Source organism: Somniosus microcephalus, chromosome 27 (assembly GCF_052327205.1).
Source record: "Somniosus microcephalus isolate GS21.2 chromosome 27, FLI_Smic_1.0, whole genome shotgun sequence".
Taxonomy (NCBI): Eukaryota; Metazoa; Chordata; class Chondrichthyes; order Squaliformes; family Somniosidae; genus Somniosus; species Somniosus microcephalus.
Window position 1 is genome coordinate 1,999,747 of NC_141013.1, and position 18,171 is coordinate 2,017,917.

At 50.8% G+C, this 18,171-nt stretch overlaps 1 protein-coding gene across 1 annotated transcript in view; it reads right to left on the reverse strand.

The window, feature by feature from the left end:
* Positions 1–974: 974 nt before the first annotated feature.
* Positions 975–18,171, reverse strand: part of homer2 (homer scaffold protein 2) — a 42,504-nt gene continuing 25,307 nt past the window's right edge. The window contains exons 3-8 of the mRNA XM_085968953.1: positions 15,200–15,234; positions 11,539–11,678; positions 9,702–9,858; positions 8,216–8,326; positions 6,610–6,690; positions 975–1,895 (exon numbers count right to left, since the gene is read on the reverse strand). Coding sequence (XP_085825079.1) covers positions 1,707–1,895; positions 6,610–6,690; positions 8,216–8,326; positions 9,702–9,858; positions 11,539–11,678; positions 15,200–15,234 — 713 coding nt within the window. The 3' untranslated portion in view covers positions 975–1,706. The remainder of the gene's footprint in view (positions 1,896–6,609; positions 6,691–8,215; positions 8,327–9,701; positions 9,859–11,538; positions 11,679–15,199; positions 15,235–18,171) is intronic.

An 18,171-nucleotide genomic window follows, 5' to 3' on the forward strand; every position in this document is an offset into this window, starting at 1 on the left:
CCAGGTGTGGTCTCACCAAGGCCCTGTATAACTGTAGTAAGACATCCTTGCTCCTGTACTCAAATCCTCTTGCAATGAAGGCCAACATACCATTTGCCTTCCTAACTGCTTGCTGCACCTGCACATCGCCCATCTCCGCCCCTGCCTCCACTCATTTGCTGCTGAAACCCTCACCCATGCCTTTGTTACCTCGAGACCCAACTATTCCAACACACTCCTGGCCAGCCTCCCGTCTTCTACCCTCCATAACCATCAACTCATCCAAAACTCTGCTGCCCGTGTCCAAACCCGTACCGAGTCCCGTTCACCCATCACCCCTGTGCTCGCTGACCTACATTGGCTCCTGGTTAAGCAACGCCTCAAATTTAAAATTCTCATCCTTGTTTTCAAATCCCTCCATGGCCTCGCCTCTCTGTAACCTCCTCCAGCCCCACCGAGACCTCCGCGCTCCTCTAATTCTGGCCTCTTGCGCATCTCCGTGTGTGGGGGAGGGACGGCTACAATAGATCTAGAAAAAAACTGCTGCTGAGTTCAAAGTCACGCAGCAGAAAGAAGGGATGTTACTGGGGAAATAATACCCAGCCCTTCCTGGAAATTGCCTATTTTGGGGAAAGATCAGATCACAATTCCCAGCGGTTACTGGGAACTTTAAGAGTCACCGCCTGCAGATTATGGATTATATTCACAGGTTCCTCTCCAGCACTCCCCCTTCTCGCTAATACAGAAATGAGAGGTTCGTCTTGACCACTGTATGAATTTAAAGCACTCGGTCCATTGGACTGCTTTTTAAAAGCCGTCTTTAACCAATTAATGCCTGGATTCAGAGAGGAGACTGCTCGGGAACAGGAGCAGCGAGAATATAACCCACGTCAAAAATCTTCAGCCTTGTCCCAACACAGGGCCTGCGTAACAACCATCCTGTCACAAGTCACACTACACACAGTCTGCGATAAAACAGGGGCTAATTAGACTGCTAAAATATAACGTTAATATTTATTCCTTGGCAGTAAGAAATGAACATTAAAAAGCACTAAAAACCAGGATGCCATTTATCCGTGGAGCAGGCTGTGGATCACAAACCTTCGCCCGCACTAGGAGTCGCCAACACTCCAGGAATTAAAGATTAATCTCCCGGACGAGCAAAAACCCGGGAGAAAAATCATCAGGGCGTTAAAATAAATTGTGTTTTTCCTTCATTTTTGTTTATTAATTATAAAAATATTGGAGACGGTCAAAGGCCGTTTGAGCGGGCAGGCAGGAGGTCATGTGATGAATCCTCCCGGAATCCGCCAACCCACAGTTGGCAAGACCATAATTTCTAAACCACTCACTCGATTCTTGAACACAGACACTTATTTCATTACTTCAGTTACTGGTGTAGTTTGTATCAGACAGAATAGAGGAAGAGTTTGTGACAAATCAACATTTCCGGGCGCTTAAAGCATCTTCGCCGTGAATTTCCAGCAGGCCTTTAGCGAGCTTTGCAGCCTCATTAAAGCTGCCTTGAGTTGGTAGGTCAGGGGTCGGCCACTTGCCGTGGCAACGAGGAGCAGCTCAGTGAACAATTCTGGCAGGCCGACCTCTGAACCTCACGTACAAGGCGACACAGAAGCCACATGTGGAACATTCTGGTAATCACGTGTCACAATTTGCCACAATCTAGTTTGGACGGGCACTCCCTGCCCCCCACCCCGTGACGGCCCCCCTCAGTTGTCCATCCCCAATTTAGCAAGTCCTTGTCGGAAGCCATGAAGCTCGTCAATTTTCCCATCGAGGATTTCTAGGAAAGTTGTCAGCTCTTTCTTAAGGTTCCCCTGCTGATGTCGGCTTTCTTCAATATCAGTCTTCAGTGATTTTGCTTTGTTTTCCAGCTCCTTGTTTGTATTCTCAGCTGCCTGGAACCAGAGGGGACAGAATCAGCGACAGTGCAACCAGAGGGGACAGAATCAGCGACAGTGCAACCAGAGGGGACAGAATCAGCGACAGTGCAACCAGAGGGGACAGAATCAGCGACAGTGCAACCAGAGGAGACAGAATCAACGGCAGTGCAACCAGAGGAGACAGAATCAACGGCAGTGCAACCAGAGGAGACAGAATCAACGGCAGTGCAACCAGAGGAGACAGGATCAACGGCAGTGCAACCAGAGGAGACAGGATCAACGGCAGTGCAACCAGAGGGGACAGGATCAACGACAGTACAACCAGAGGGGACAGGATCAACGACAGTACAACCAGAGGGGACAGGATCAACGACAGTACAACCAGAGGGGACAGGATCAACGACAGTACAACCAGAGGGGACAGGATCAACGACAGTACAACCAGAGGGGACAGAATCAACGACAGTACAACCAGAGGGGACAGAATCAACGACAGTACAACCAGAGGGGACAGAATCAACGACAGTACAACCAGAGGGGACAGAATCAACGACAGTACAACCAGAGGGGACAGAATCAACGACAGTACAACCAGAGGGGACAGAATCAACGACAGTACAACCAGAGGGGACAGAATCAACGACAGTACAACCAGAGGGGACAGAATCAACGACAGTACAACCAGAGGGGACAGAATCAACGACAGTACAACCAGAGGGGACAGAATCAACGACAGTACAACCAGAGGGGACAGAATCAACGACAGTACAACCAGAGGGGACAGAATCAACGACAGTACAACCAGAGGGGACAGAATCAACGACAGTACAACCAGAGGGGACAGAATCAACGACAGTACAACCAGAGGGGACAGAATCAACGACAGTACAACCAGAGGGGACAGAATCAACGACAGTACAACCAGAGGGGACAGAATCAACGACAGTACAACCAGAGGGGACAGGATCAACGACAGTACAACCAGAGGGGACAGAATCAACGACAGTACAACCAGAGGGGACAGAATCAACGACAGTACAACCAGAGGGGACAGAATCAACGACAGTACAACCAGAGGGGACAGAATCAACGACAGTACAACCAGAGGGGACAGAATCAACGACAGTACAACCAGAGGGGACAGAATCAACGACAGTACAACCAGAGGGGACAGAATCAACGACAGTACAACCAGAGGGGACAGAATCAACGACAGTACAACCAGAGGGGACAGAATCAACGACAGTACAACCAGAGGGGACAGAATCAACGACAGTACAACCAGAGGGGACCGAATCAGCGACCAGTGGAACCAAAGGGGACCGAATCAGCGACCAGTAGAACCAAAGGGGTGTTTGGACCCTGCACACAGATTGGGAACTCGAGCAGGTTAGAGCAGGATGGGGAATGGAGGCGGAGTTGCTGTCTCCCGACCTGTGGCTGGGAATTCACATTCCTGACACCTGCTCTAAACCGGTTGGGAGCCCGAGGAGCCGCACCGCCCCATCGCCTGGTTTGGACCCAAGAGTAGCAATGGAAGACTAGACAACTGATGGACAGAGTGACGGGTCACAGAGTCTGTCAGCAGACGGAGATCCCCTCGATCCCGTGGGTTTTTGCTCTGTGAAAGCATCCTCAGGGTGTTGAGTAAACCGCGGTTAGAAATGGTTCTGTTTTCAGCTCGGCCCTCCCCCCGTGATTCAGTGAGAAGGTGGCCATGTTTGGGCAAGGGCAGAATTCATTGCACAGAGATCCAGCCAGTGTTCACCCTCAATCATCACTGGGCACCTGGGGTGAGGAGCTGCTGAATTCGGATAAATGCTACACTCGTTTTCCAAGAAATGATTCCTGTGAATAAGATAAAAATAACCGACCAGCACGTCTGCGTGACGACCCACCTCATTATTCATTCAGTAAACTGGTGTGAAAGCAGCAGGAACACTCAATGGATTTTATATTTAGTGAGCTGACTTTGAAGATGTGTGGAAGTGAAGTGTGGCAGAGAGTTCAATTCAACAACCGTTAAAAGATGGTAATTAGAAATCCAAATACCAGGGCCAGTAATTCCACACAGAGCAGTGACCGTGAAGGAGTTTGGTTCTTGATTCGATGCAATAGGGAATATTGGGAAGGGGACCAGTCACTGGGGATTATAGAATCACGCCGCGTGGGAAAGTATTGGGTCTATCGGCATTCAGTGACGGCGAAGGGATTTGATCTATTAGTTTCTACTTTCATATTCCCCTCCTTGCTTTGGGCATCAGTCACTAGTTGAGAGGGCAAGGGATGTGCTGGCGGTCTCTGATTACTCTGCTCACCAGATACTCGCCAGCATGTTTACAACATCAGGTGTGGGTGAGGCCCCCGTGAGAGTCGTTCCCTGTGAGGCTCCGCACCCGTCACCCAGTCCCCCACCACCCGTCACCTGCACCCGTCACCCAGTCCCCCGCCACCCCAGTCATCCACCACCCGTCACCCCGTCACCTGCACCAGTCACCCACTACCCCATCACCCAGCCACCCCGTCACCCGCACTGCCCTTAGTCGCAGTGTTAGCTTTCTTACTCACACTCCATCCCAGGGGATTCGTGTACTTTATCCTGACTGTTATTCGCCATGGAATTCACATTACTCTAGCTTGTCAATTTGAAAAATATACAGGGTTGGGAGGCAATATTCCCGAGATAGATTTCACCTTTATTATTCATGTGCCGATAGAGCCCAAAGCTTAGAGCAGCACCTGAGGCGGGTACACAGGCTGTCAAATTCTGCAGTGCACTGAATACAGTTTAGCTCTAGGGACAGGTGCTACTGTGAGAAAGATCTCGGATTACAGCCTTGATACAACTGACGAACTCTGAGAGTAACCACAGGGGAATTAAAACAGGAATTGCAACAAAATTACCGACAGGACTTGTTTGGTTCTCGGTCAGTTGTGTACGTGTGTAATTCGAAGTGCCTGATCACGATAGCCCAAGAGGGACACATTCATCCAGAGGCCAGAACCGAAATCTGAATAACCCGTCTCGTGTAACAGGCAAAACAAATCATGTGAGTGGCGTAAATCGGATAGCTCATCCCAAACTCTCAGCTCCAAGCATGGCAGCGGAGACAGAGAAACAGAGAGAGAGAGTGAAGAGAAAGTGCAGGGCAGAACTAGGCCAATATCCATTAATAATCACTATCCAAAAAAGAGCCACCAAATTTTGGAAACACCTAGAAATGAGCAACCCCCAATGCTATCATTACGAAGCCCTGAAATGCCAAGAGAGGACCATAAAGAAGAGTACCCTCAGTCAACTAGTCCTGGGACTCAGTGAAGTAACTACTAACAATAACCAGCCCCAGGACAGTGACAGCGTAACACAAAGAATTCGACCCAACACAATCGTCACTAAGCAAAAGGAAAAATATCTGTCATATTGGGCAGAAACAACAAAAACCCAAAACAAACTCAATTGCTACTTGGCCCTAAACAGACAATACAACATGGCTGATTACCTGACCATGGTAAAGGATAGCAAACTGAGAAAAACTTTGACAATGTACAGACTTAGTGAACATAACCTGGCGATCGAAAAAGGTAGACACAGACAGACCCGGCTACCAAGAGAGGACAGGATATGCTCTCACTGCAGTCAGGGAGTGGTGGAGACAGAGATGCACTTCCTCACAGCTTGTAGAAAATATCAGGGCATAAGAGAGAATTTCTACCCAAAATTCACAAAAATATGCCCGGAATTCAGAAATTTGAATGACGACCAAAAACTCCCATACCTACTAGGGGAAGAGAGAAATTGCGTAACACTAGCGGCACACTATGTTACAGCTTGCCATAAACAGAGGGACAACCACTAAATATAAGAAAAGAGTATATATAAATTATATGAAAGTATATTTATACACTCAGGGATATATCTGTTTATACACTGTATGGATAGATCTGTATTTTTATGAACAAACATGAATGTTTTCCGATGCTTTGGCAACGTAACTTGTCATGCCAATAAAGCGATTTGAATTGAATTGAATTGAGAGAGTGAAGAGAGAGAGTGAGTGAAGAGAGAGAGTGAGTGAAGAGAGAGAGAGAGTGAGAGAGAGAGAGAGAGAGAGAGAGAGAGAGAGAGAGAGAGAGAGAGAGAGAGAGAGAGAGAGAGAGAGAGAGAGAGAGAGAGAGCGAGAGCGAGCGAGCTTTAGTCGTGCTGCATATTACTGAGTGGTCACTAACACCAGTCCATGGACTAGGACGCCCTGCACTCATGAGAAAGAAAGAAAGGATTTGTGTTATTATAGAACCTTTCATGAACTCCGAACATCCCAAAGCGCTTTACAGCCAATAAGTGACTTTTAAAGTGTATTGATTGTTGTGTAGGTAAATGCAGAAGCCAATATGCGCACAGCAAGATCACATGAACAGCCACGAGATAATGACCAGATAATCTGTTTTAGTGATGTTGGTTGAGGGATAAGTATTGGCCCCAGGACACCGGGGAGAATTCCCCCTCCCCTGAAGCTGGTGAGGCCTGATCTGGAGGCACAAGCAGGAAGTTCAACCCCTTCCCACCCCCACCCTCTCCCCTCCCCCTCCCCTCCTCTCCCCCTCCCCCCCACCCCACCCCATCCCCTCCCTCTCCCCACCACCTCCCCTCCCTCTCCCCACCCTCACCCTCCCCACCCCCTACCACCTCCCCTCCCCTCCCCACCCCCGGTCCGCAGAGGTCACTATGTACCTGTAAACGTTCCCGTAAAGCCTCGCACTGCTCCATGAGTTGGGGAATAACCTGAGCCTCTTCCCTCAATCTCTCCAACTCCTGTGGAAATTAAGAACAGGAATGGGTTTCTGCAAACTACACACCAGCGAGGTACCCGCGCGCTCCCTGGGCAGCGAGCCAGTCTCTCGGTGTCTGGAACATGGCGTGGACAAGAATAGCTTCGCATGATTTCAGCAACCTTCAGGCGTTACATTTTAGCCAATCAAACGCAACCTTATAAAAGACAAAATACTGCAGATGCTGGAAATCTGAAATATAAACAGAAAATGGTGGATACTCGGCGGGTCAGGCAGCGTCTGTGGAGAGAGAAACAGAGTTAACGCTTCAGCTCAATGACCCTTCGTCAGAACTGGAAAAAGTTGGAGATGTAACAGATTTTAAGCAAGTACAGAGGCAGAGAAAGGGGGGCGGGGAGGAAAGAACAAAGGGAAGGTCTGTGATAGGGTGGAAGGCAGGAGAGATTCAGAGACAAAAGGGATAATGGTGCAAGGTGAAAAGGAGATGGTAATGGGACAAGTGAAGAAACAAAAGACGGGTCTCGAGGAGCAGAAAATGACAAAAGCAGAATCAAGAGCACAGCTGCTCGAGATGGGAGCGGTGGTTATAATCTGAAATTGTTGAACTCAATGTCGAGTCCAAAGGCTGTAAAGTACCAAATTGAAAGATGAAGTGCTGTTCCTCGAGCTTATGTTGAGCTTCGTTGGAACAGTGTAAGAGGCCGAGGACAGAGAGGGAGCGGAGAATTAAAGTGACAGGCGACTGGAAGCTCGGGGTCACATTTGAGGACTGAATGGAGGTGTTATGCAAAGCGGTCACCCAATCTGCGTTTGGTCTCCCCAGTGTAGAGGAGACCACATCGTGAGCAGCGAATACAGTGTACTAGATTGCAAGAAGTACAAGTAAATCGCTGTTTCACCTGGAAGGAATGTTTGGAGCCCTGGACGGTGGGAAGAGACCGCGGTCCTTGGCTCACACAGCCAGGAGACTTCACCCCATCAGTCCTGTAGCTGGATCTGAACTCATGTCCAAGAGGTGAGAGGCCAGCAACTAACCTACTGCCACCATAGACTGGCTTTCTTTACTAGCAGCTCCTTCTATTTTTTCCTGATGATAGTTTGCACTCTCACCTCCGACCTCATATAATGAGTGATGTAAGAAAACTACTAGGCACTTGGTCTAAGCGTTAAACAAGGCTTTAATCAACTGTTTTACAACATGGAGGTCTAGTTATGTCCTTCACTAGTTCCTGTTAAGAATGTCCTGCGCAAGCTGGGCCCGTGCCCGAGTATTTATACTCTCCCTGGACAGCGCCACCTGCAGGCCGCTCAGTTGATTCATGTCAATGAGCATAGAGTCAGTGACTGGAGCCACACCGACAGCTCACCTTACACCACAAGCAATGCCTCATTGTTCGGGTAGCTCGCCCTCATCTTCACCAGCCTCAGCAATGAGTTACTGGGGACGGGGAGGGTTCTGGTTCTGGGGCAGGGGGAGGGAGAATAATGCTCTTCGATGAACCCATTCCCACATTACTGGGCTTGTCGGTCAAGATAAAAACACAAACCTGCTCCTTTTCATTAATTTCAGCCTCCAGCTGCTTCACAATCCGACTCAGCCGCGCGGTCCTCTCCTTCTCCTGATTGACGAGAGTACATTGAGCCTCCAGCTCTAGAATCTGAGGGAGATAGAAAACACCATAAAGGAGGAATCCACTTGCCCCGTCTCCTCACACACACATTGAAATAAAGGTTTTAAATGATGGTCTGTTGACGATGTGAGCCAGAGTGTGTTGATGGGATAGAATCACAATCCCCCAACCCAGAGTCTCCAGGAATTAAAGATTCATCTCCAGGACACTGTTGTGGGCAACTCTGGAGAAACATCATTGGGGCATTACAAGGATGGCGGTTTTTCCATTTTCTTTGAACACTTTTGATTATCGATTATAAAAATATTGGAGATGGAAAAAGGCTGTTTGACTGACAGTAAGAATCAGCCAATCGGGTGAGGAGGAGGGGAGGGAGGAGGGGGAGGGAGGAGGAGAGAGGAGGGAGGAGGGGGGGGAGGGAGGGGAGGGAGGAGGGGGAGGGAGGAGGGGAGGGGAGAGGGAGGGGAGAGAGGAGGGGAGGGGGAGAGAGGAGGGGGAGGAAGGAAGAGAGGAGGGGAGGAAGGAGGGGGAGGGAGAGAGGAGGGGGAGGAAGGGGGCGGGAGGGGAGGGAGAGGGGGGAGGGGGAAGGAGGAGGGAGCTGGTTGGGGAGGGGAAGGGGGAGAGGGGGGATGTTGGGCAGTGCTCCCCTCCCCCACCCCAGGCTGAGGGTTGGGGAATCCGCCTCTCCCTGTCCCAGACCCAACCTCGCTTTAGTCGGAAGGTTTTGTTAATGTTTCCCTCGGAACAGTTCAAAGGCGTCGCGATGTTTCCACCAGTTTCATTCTTCTTTCAAAGATTAACTCAACAAAATACAATCATATCGGAAAATTTTACTGATTTCTCCCAAGGAACCAGTGGGAGGCTTAGGAAATCTTCCTCCAATTCCTCCCCTTCTCTTTGGAAGGTGTTGCACTGTACTGGGATACAAGACTGATTAATCAGGCATTCCCACATACATGGTAATCAGGCACGGGTTATTCCCAAGCTGCGTTCCGAGTGAGAACCAGTAAACACCAGGAGCTTGGATTGCAGAACCAACCAGAAACTCTCCAGGACTTGACCAAGTGACCATCCTTGATCTGTCCATCCAGGCGGTGAGGGGCAGGAGAGGAGCGTCTCCGCCAATTCCAATCTTGTCCTCGCCCAATATTCACAGACCCTCCTTCTCTGGGGCGGGTGGATGGGCAGTGAGCAGGAGTAGGAGTTCTCCCTGGTCCAGGGGCACTGATGGCGAATTTATAATGTTCCCAGTGGCTGTGATCAGTGAACTTGGCAAAGGCCACAGATTGACGATGGGACTTTCCTGATCTGTGCGGTCAGTACCAGTGCTGCCCATTTCCCCACTCCTCATTGTACACACCACTGACACGGTGGCAGAGTCTCTACCTTGGGAGTCACTAACCTTCTCCCGGAGTTTATCTCCCTCTTCTTTGCAATCCAACAGCTGTTTTTTCCAGTGCTCCACATTGTTCGTTGTCTCCTGTAATGCGGTGCTGAGTCGAGCGTTGTTCTCCCCCAAGGACTGGAGTTCCTGCTCCCACTTCTTGACAGGGGTAGGACTAGAGGGAAAAACATGTTATGGATTCACACCCTGAAGCTCATGTTTGCTCACTTCCTGTAAGCTCAATTTTTGTTATCTATGCACTTCATAAAACGGTTATTTTTGAGATTACTGAGAGTTACAAATGTGTCTCAAATAACGAGCATAGGAAATGCCAAAGTTTAAGCTTCTGCCATTATTACCCCATGGCTTCACTTCACCTCCTCTCTCTCTGTGCCCATCTCGCCTTCAAATCACGATATAAATAGAATAGTTTCTCCAAGGGTAAGAAAGACCATGTGCTCACGTGAATGACCGATCTGGGCCTGGTACCTACAATGGTCAAGTGTTGGACAATCGATGTGGGGCCTGGTACCTACAATGGTCAAGTGTTGGACAATCGATGTGGGGCCTGTTACCTACAATGGTCAAGTGTTGGACAATCGATGTGGGGCCTGGTACCTACAATGGTCAAGTGTTGGACAATCGACGTGGGGCCTGGTACTTACAATGGTCAAGTGTTGGACAATCGACGTGGGGCCTGGTACCTACAATGGTCAAGTGTTGGACAATCGATGTGGGGCCTGGTACCTACAATCAGGAAATCCAAATTGTGGAGACAGCAGTCACAACACTGGAGCATCAGACACTCAGTAAGAAGACTGGAGATGCTTCAGGTAGCTACTGTGCTAAAGTACGAGATATTCAAAGAGGAAGTTGACTAGGTGGTTGAGTAGCCTTGATCTTAAAGTGTTGGATTCTCAACTGGGACAGTCCGAGTAGATACATTGTCGAAGTGATGAAGAATTGTGTCTTTAAATCCTAGATTCAAGTGACATTCAACAAAATCAGTTGTAGAAGGAATGGAACAATGGATGAGGCAGCACAGTGTCCCAACTACCCGAGTGAAGTTAAAGAAGATAATGAAAATCTTCCAAAATAAGGAGCAACATGCTGCTGATTAAAGGACATGGACTTGTGCACAAGCTCCAGCAAGAACAAGCAGGTTTTTCACAAGTGCAGACCATTTACTGTAAGGTGCACAGAGTACAACAAAAACGGTGAAAAACTCAGGATGGGTTTGTCAATGATCTCCGCTGTGCACAAGTGGACCCGAGAACTGTTCACCGAGGACCCTCCACAATAACCAGGACCAATCACCGAGGACCCTCCACAGTAACCAGGACCAATCACCGAGGACCCTCCACAATAACCAGGACCAATCACCAAGGACCCTCCACAATAACCAGGACCAATCACCGAGGACCCTCCACAATAACCAGGACCAATCACCAAGGACCCTCCACAATAACCAGGACCAATCACCGAGGACCCTCCACAATAACCAGGAATAATCACCGAGGACCCTCCACAATAACCAGGACCAATCACCGAGGACCCTCCACAATAACCAGGACCAATCACCGAGGACCCTCCACAATAACCAGGAATAATCACCGAGGACCCTCCACAATAACCAGGACCAATCACCGAGGACCCTCCACAATAACCAGGACCAATCGGCAACATTTGCCGCTGAAATCAGAGTGTGAACAGATCACTGAAGGGGATTCGGAGAATGAAGCAGAGGATGGTAGACCTACCCAGAATAGACCATTCTTCTCCAACACTGTGCCAGCCCACCCAGAGCCCGTGTCTTACTCTATAACACCCCGGTTTATGGAGCGGTTAATCTCACCCTTGAGCTGGGGCCACCTTGATCCGGTCATTGTCGTTCTTCAGGAGGGTTTCAACGGCGGGCGGGCGAGTTGCTTTTTCATCATCGGTTCCGTTCACACTCGACGCTTGTGGAGAAGACGGAGTTTCGTGGCTAGACTCCTAAAATAAATGGTTCAGACACAAGCTAGAGTGAGGAATTCAGAAAACAGATGTAGTCCTTAAACTTAGAGCCATACACAGAATTTACAGCAAAGAAACAGGCCATTCGGCCCAACTGGTCTGTGCCGGTGGTTATGCTCCACATGAGCCTCCTCCCGCCCTACTTCATCCCGCCCTATAGCCATCTATTCCCTTCTCTCTTGAATGACACAGCAGCCGTTTGATTGGCACCCCATCCATCACCTTAAACATTCACTTCCTCCACCACTGGCGCACCGTGGCTGCAGTGTGTACCATCTACAAGATGCACTGCAGCAACTCGCCAAGGCTTCTTCGGCAGCACCTCCCAAACCCGCAACCTCTACCACCTAGAAGGACAAGGGCAGCAGGCGCATGGGAACACCACCACCTGCAAGTTCCCCTCCAAGTCACACACCGTCTTGACTTAGAAATATATCGGCCGTTCCTTCATCATCGCTGGATCAAAATCCTGGAACTTCCTCCCTAACAGCACTATGGGAGCACCTTCACCACACGGACTGCAGCGGTTCAAGAAGGTGGCTCACCACCACCTTCTCAAGATGCTGAGCCGAGGCTGGGTTACGGGGGAGGCAGAGGAGAAACAATCAGAGGGTTGGTGACTGACTCTCTGCCATCTGGTCCCAGGTTCGTGCAGCGAAATCTCCATCATCACCTCACGCTGCGGCAGATGGGGAGAGCGGGAGAAAGTCGCTTTTCTCTCTAGAAGCTTCTCTCTGCTCATTCTCTCTTTCTGCCGTCCTCACCTAAAGGCAGTGACTCACGTCACGCGGTTACAGCTCGCTCGGGCTCCACACACAGCCATGGGACCAGGTGAGCCTGCCGTATTGATAGTTAAATGTCCTGTGTGTAAACCATCAAATATCAGAAAAGAAATCAGCTCAAATAACGATGGGATTCACTGAAACATAGACAGAGGAAAGACAAACAAATGGTGATGTTACTGGACTAATAATTCAGAGGCTGTGAGTTCAAATCCCACCAGGGCAGTTTCAGAATTTTAATTCAGTTTATGTAAAAAAAATTCTGGAAATAGAAAGCTGGGGTCAGTAAAAGTGACCATGAGGCGGTCAGATTGTCGTAAAAACCCATCTGGGTCACTGATTTCCTTTAGGGAAGGAAACCTGCCGTCCTTACCCGGTCTGGGCCTATACTTGTGCACCAGTCGCTGAAGGTAAGCATGCAGGTGCAGCAGGCGGTTAAGAAGGCAAATGGTATGTTGGCCTTCGTAGCAAGAGGGTTCGAGTACAGGAGCAAGGATGTCTTGCTGCAGTTGTACAGAGCCTTGGTGAGACCACACCTTGAGTATTGTGTGCAGTTTTGGTCGCCTTACCTGAGGAAGGACGTTCTTGCCATGGAGGGAGTGCAGCGAAGATTCACCAGGCTGATACCTGGGATGGCAGGAATGACGTATGAGGAGAGATTGTGTCGATTGGGCTTATACTCACTGGAGTTTAGAAGATTGAGAGGGGATCTCATCGAAACCTATAAAATTCTGTCAGGCCTGGACAGACTAGATGCAGGAAGGATGTTTCTGATGGCCGGGGAGTCCAGAACCAGGGGTCATAGTCTAAGGATAAGGGGTAAGCCATTTAGGACTGAAATGAGGAGGAATTTCTTCACCCAGAGAGTGGTGAACCTGTGGAATTCTCTGCCACAGAGGGCGGTGGAGGCCAGTTCATTAAATATATTCAAGAAAGAGTTGGATATATTTCTTAAGGCTAAAGGGATCAAGGGATATGGGGAGAAGGCAGGGACCGGGTACTGAATTTGGATGATCAGCCATGATCTCATTGAATGGCGGAGCAGGCTCGAAGGTCCGAATGGCCGACTCCTGCTCCTGCTCCTATCTTCTATGTATCTATGTATCTATACGTGACTCCAGTCCCCACACCAACGTGGTTGACTCTTAATTGCCCTCTGAAGTAGCCCAGCAAACCCCCGGGTAACTTGGAACAGGCGATAACTGCCGGCCAACACCCACGGCCCCAGAATTATTTTTTTTAGATTTCTTTCTCAACCATCCCAGAAATAACAGAATAAATATACAATCATTCTGACAAACAAACCCACACCTGCCAGTTTGTTTATCCACAATCCGTAACTGGATATTCAGCAACTTTACTCTCCACAGGTTCTCCTTCCACAGCCTTGCTTCTTACCCAGGCCCCACTACTCCGTGCCCCTCAAAGCTGCTCACAGTCTCCACTCACACTCACACACACTCTCACACACACACTCACACCCACCCCTCAGTCACACACACACTCAGTCACACACACACTCAGTCACACACACACTCACACCCACCCCTCAGTCACACCCACCCCTCAGTCACACACACACTCAGTCACACACACACTCAGTCACACACACACTCAGTCACACACACACTCACACCCACCCTCAGTCACACACACACTCACACCCACCCCTCAGTCACACTCTCACACACACACTCACACCACCCCTCAGTCACACCACCCCTCAGTCACACACACACTCAGTCACACACACACTCAGTCACACACACACTCAGTCACACACACACTCACACCCACCCCTCAGTCACACACACACTCACACCCACCCCTCAGTCACACTCTCACACACACTCACACCCACCCCTCAGTCACACACACACTCAGTCACACACACACTCAGTCACACACCCCTCAGTCACACACCCCTCAGTCACACCCACCCCTCAGTCACACACACACTCAGTCACACACACACTCAGTCACACCCACCCCTCAGTCACACACACACTCAGTCACACACACACTCACACCCACCCCTCAGTCACACACACTCAGTCACACCCACCCCTCAGTCACACACACACTCACACCCACCCCTCAGTCACACACACACTCAGTCACACACACACTCAGTCACACACACACTCAGTCACACACACACTCACACCCACCCCTCAGTCACACACACACTCACACCCACCCTCAGTCACACTCTCACACACACACTCACACCCACCCCTCAGTCACACACACACTCAGTCACACACACACTCAGTCACACACCCTCAGTCACACACCCCTCAGTCACACCCACCCCTCAGTCACACACACACTCAGTCACACACACACTCAGTCACACCCACCCCTCAGTCACACACACACTCAGTCACACACACACTCACACCCACCCCTCAGTCACACACACACTCAGTCACACCCACCCCTCAGTCACACACACACTCACACCCACCCCTCAGTCACACACACACTCAGTCACACACACACTCAGTCACACACACACTCAGTCACACACACACTCAGTCACACACACACTCACACCCACCCCTCAGTCACACACACACTCACACCCACCCCTCAGTCACACTCTCACACACACACTCACACCCACCCCTCAGTCACACACACACTCAGTCACACACACACGCAGACTCGCCTGTCACAACTCTCCAAAAGTGTTCCATCTTCCTGCACACTCACTGCGACCCACACCACATCTCCCACCGTCTCCACTCCTGGTGAGCAATGTACAAGGCATTGTGTAATTCTGTGTAACCCACGACATGATCTTTGATGTTTGTGAATTCTCGTCACGGATTGAAAACTCACTAAAAGGATTTTAAAATTCAATAGTAACGACTAGTGGAATCAGAGTAAATTTGTCTAATTTTTCATACATCGAGAACTGAACTCAATACGTATGAAATTACAGACACTGGTCTAGAGTCTGGCTCAACGAGAGAACACATCAAAGAATCGGGTGAAGGGATCACTGCTCCAGACTCACGCTGCTTCCAATTTTCCAACATTAACTGTGGCGTCTCAGAGTTTCAGGAGATATGCAGCACATTGTGCAATTTACAAATGCAGCATGACTGACTGAGTATCAGCTGTGTCTCAGTGGGGACGCTCGTCTCCGAGTCAGAAGGTTGTGGGTTCAAGTCCCACACCAGGGACTTCCAATCATCGGGGGGAAATTTGGTTGACTTGCACCTCCCGTTAGCGCCCTAAGAGGGCGCAAAGCAACAAGCGCCCGGGCGCGGGCGCCACCAACACCTCCTGCGAAATTCAGCGGGAGGTTAGCGGCGGCAGTAACTGTTAGCGCCCCGCGGTGCTGCGCCGCCAGCAATGACGTCATAGCCATGCGATCTTCAGTAGCGCCCCCTGACTTACCACCAGACGCTATGTCCAACGGGGTCGGGGGGGCCTACCTGCGGCCGGGGCGGCGCTAATTAAAGGGGAGGTGCCGAGCAGCCATTTTTGTTGCTGGCTGCCTGCCAGGCACCTGCCCGCTTTGTTGTCCCCGGCCTTCTGTGCAGCCCCCCCGCGGGGTGCTGGCTGCACTCTGTGAGCCCGGCACTTCTCTTGAGTGCCGGGCTCTTTTGCCGGCACTCCAGTCCCTGGTGGCCCAGCTGGGCCCCGGGTCGCGCTGCGCTAGGCCCCTTCCCTTTAATAAGGGGAGGAAGGCCTGCAGTACCGCGGTGCTTCCAGTAGCACCCCGCCTTCCTCTTGGGGCGCTACCAGTGAATTTCGGGCGCGGGTGTACTGGCGAAATGAGTCACCCAATTTTTCCCCCATAGATTCTCAGAACGAGGCCATTGGGCCCATCGTGCCTGTGCTGGCTCTGTGAAACAGCGATCCAATTAGTCCCACTCCCCCTGCTCGTTCCCCCCTAGCCTTACCAATAGTTCCAATTTAAGGATTTATCCAATTCTGTTTTTGAATGTTCTTGAATCTGCTTCCACCGCCCTTTCAGGCAGCACAGATCACAGAATCCAGGCTGACACTTCAGTGTAGTACTGAGGGAGCGCCGCACTGTCGGAGGGGCAGTACTGAGGGAGCGCCGCACTGTCGGAGGGGCAGTACTGAGGGAGCGCCGCACTGTCGGAGGGGCAGTACTGAGGGAGCGCCGCACTGTCGGAGGGGCAGTACTGAGGGAGCGCCGCACTGTCGGAGGGGCAGTACTGAGGGAGCGCCGCACTGTCGGAGGGGCAGTACTGAGGGAGCGCCGCACTGTCGGAGGGGCAGTGCTGAGGGAGTGCCGCACTGTCGGAGGGGCAGTACTGAGGGAGCGCCGCACTGTCGGAGGGGCAGTACTGAGGGAGCGCCGCACTGTCGGAGGGGCAGTGCTGAGGGAGTGCCGCACTGTCGGAGGGGCAGTGCTGAGGGAGCGCCACACTGTCGGAGGGGCAGTGCTGAGGGAGCGCTGCACTGTCGGAGGGGCAGTACTGAGGGAGCGCCGCACTGTCGGAGGGGCAGTGCTGAGGGAGCGCCGCACTGTCGGAGGGGCAGTGCTGAGGGAGTGCCGCACTGTCGGAGGGGGCAGTGCTGAGGGAGCGCCGCACTGTCGGAGGGGCAGTGCTGAGGGAGCGCCGCACTGTCGGAGGGGCAGTGCTGAGGGAGCGCCGCACTGTCGGAGGTGCCGTCTTTCGGATGAGATATTAAACCGAGTTCCCGTCTGCCCTCTAGGGTGGACATAAAAGATCCCATGGCTCTATTTTGAAGAGGAGCAGGGGTGTTCTCCCTGGTGTCCTGGGGCCAATATTTACCCATCAATCCACATAACAAAAACAGATGATCTGGTCATTATATTGCTGTTTGTGGGAGCTTGCTGTGCGCAAATTGGCTGCCGCGTTTCCTACATTACAACAGTGATCCCACCTCAAAAGTACTTCATTGGCTGTAAAGCACTTTGGGACATCCTGAGGTGGTGAAATGCGCTACAGAAATACAAGTCTTTCTTTTTCATCCCCATAAAGACCGAAGATGTTTGTTTCGATTCTGAGGAAACCATTTTCAAAAACTATTGGAGGCGGATTCAGCAACCGGCGCCAGTCTCCCACACACACATGCAGAAAATGAACTCCCGTCTTTACAAACCGGCCTCTCTGGGTCTGCAGGTTGTGCCGGGCACAGCCCAGTCCGAGCAGTTTGATTCTTTTACCGGAATTTTAAAAGAGATCTTGAATCTTAAAAACAGAAGCTCATTGCCTTGCCCAGGAACAGATGCTAGGCACCTCAAAGGTGCTCGTTTCACAATATTAGACACTGAATGGAGTGAGCAGGAACCTGGTGTGAGTCACTGCCATAAAAAATGGGCATAGAGAAGCTTATAAAGAAAGTGAAAAGCACCTTGGGGAGGGCTCAGAGTGCGAGGGGTCAGAGCCGTGCTGGTGTGACAGCCCGCAGCGAGTGTCAGCAGCAGAACCAGACACCCATGGATCGAACAGCCCATAGTAACCAAACCCAAGACCACGCACGAGTCAGCCTGAGCACTAACTGCACAGCAATCATCCCTGGTCTCGAGTTCTCGGGTAACTTTCATTCTCGGGATGTGGGCATCACTGGCAAGGTCGGCATTTATTGCCCATCCCTAGTTGCCCTTGAGAAGGTGGTGGTGAGCCGCCTTCTTGAACCGCTGCAGTCCGTGTGGTGAAGGTACTCCCACAGTG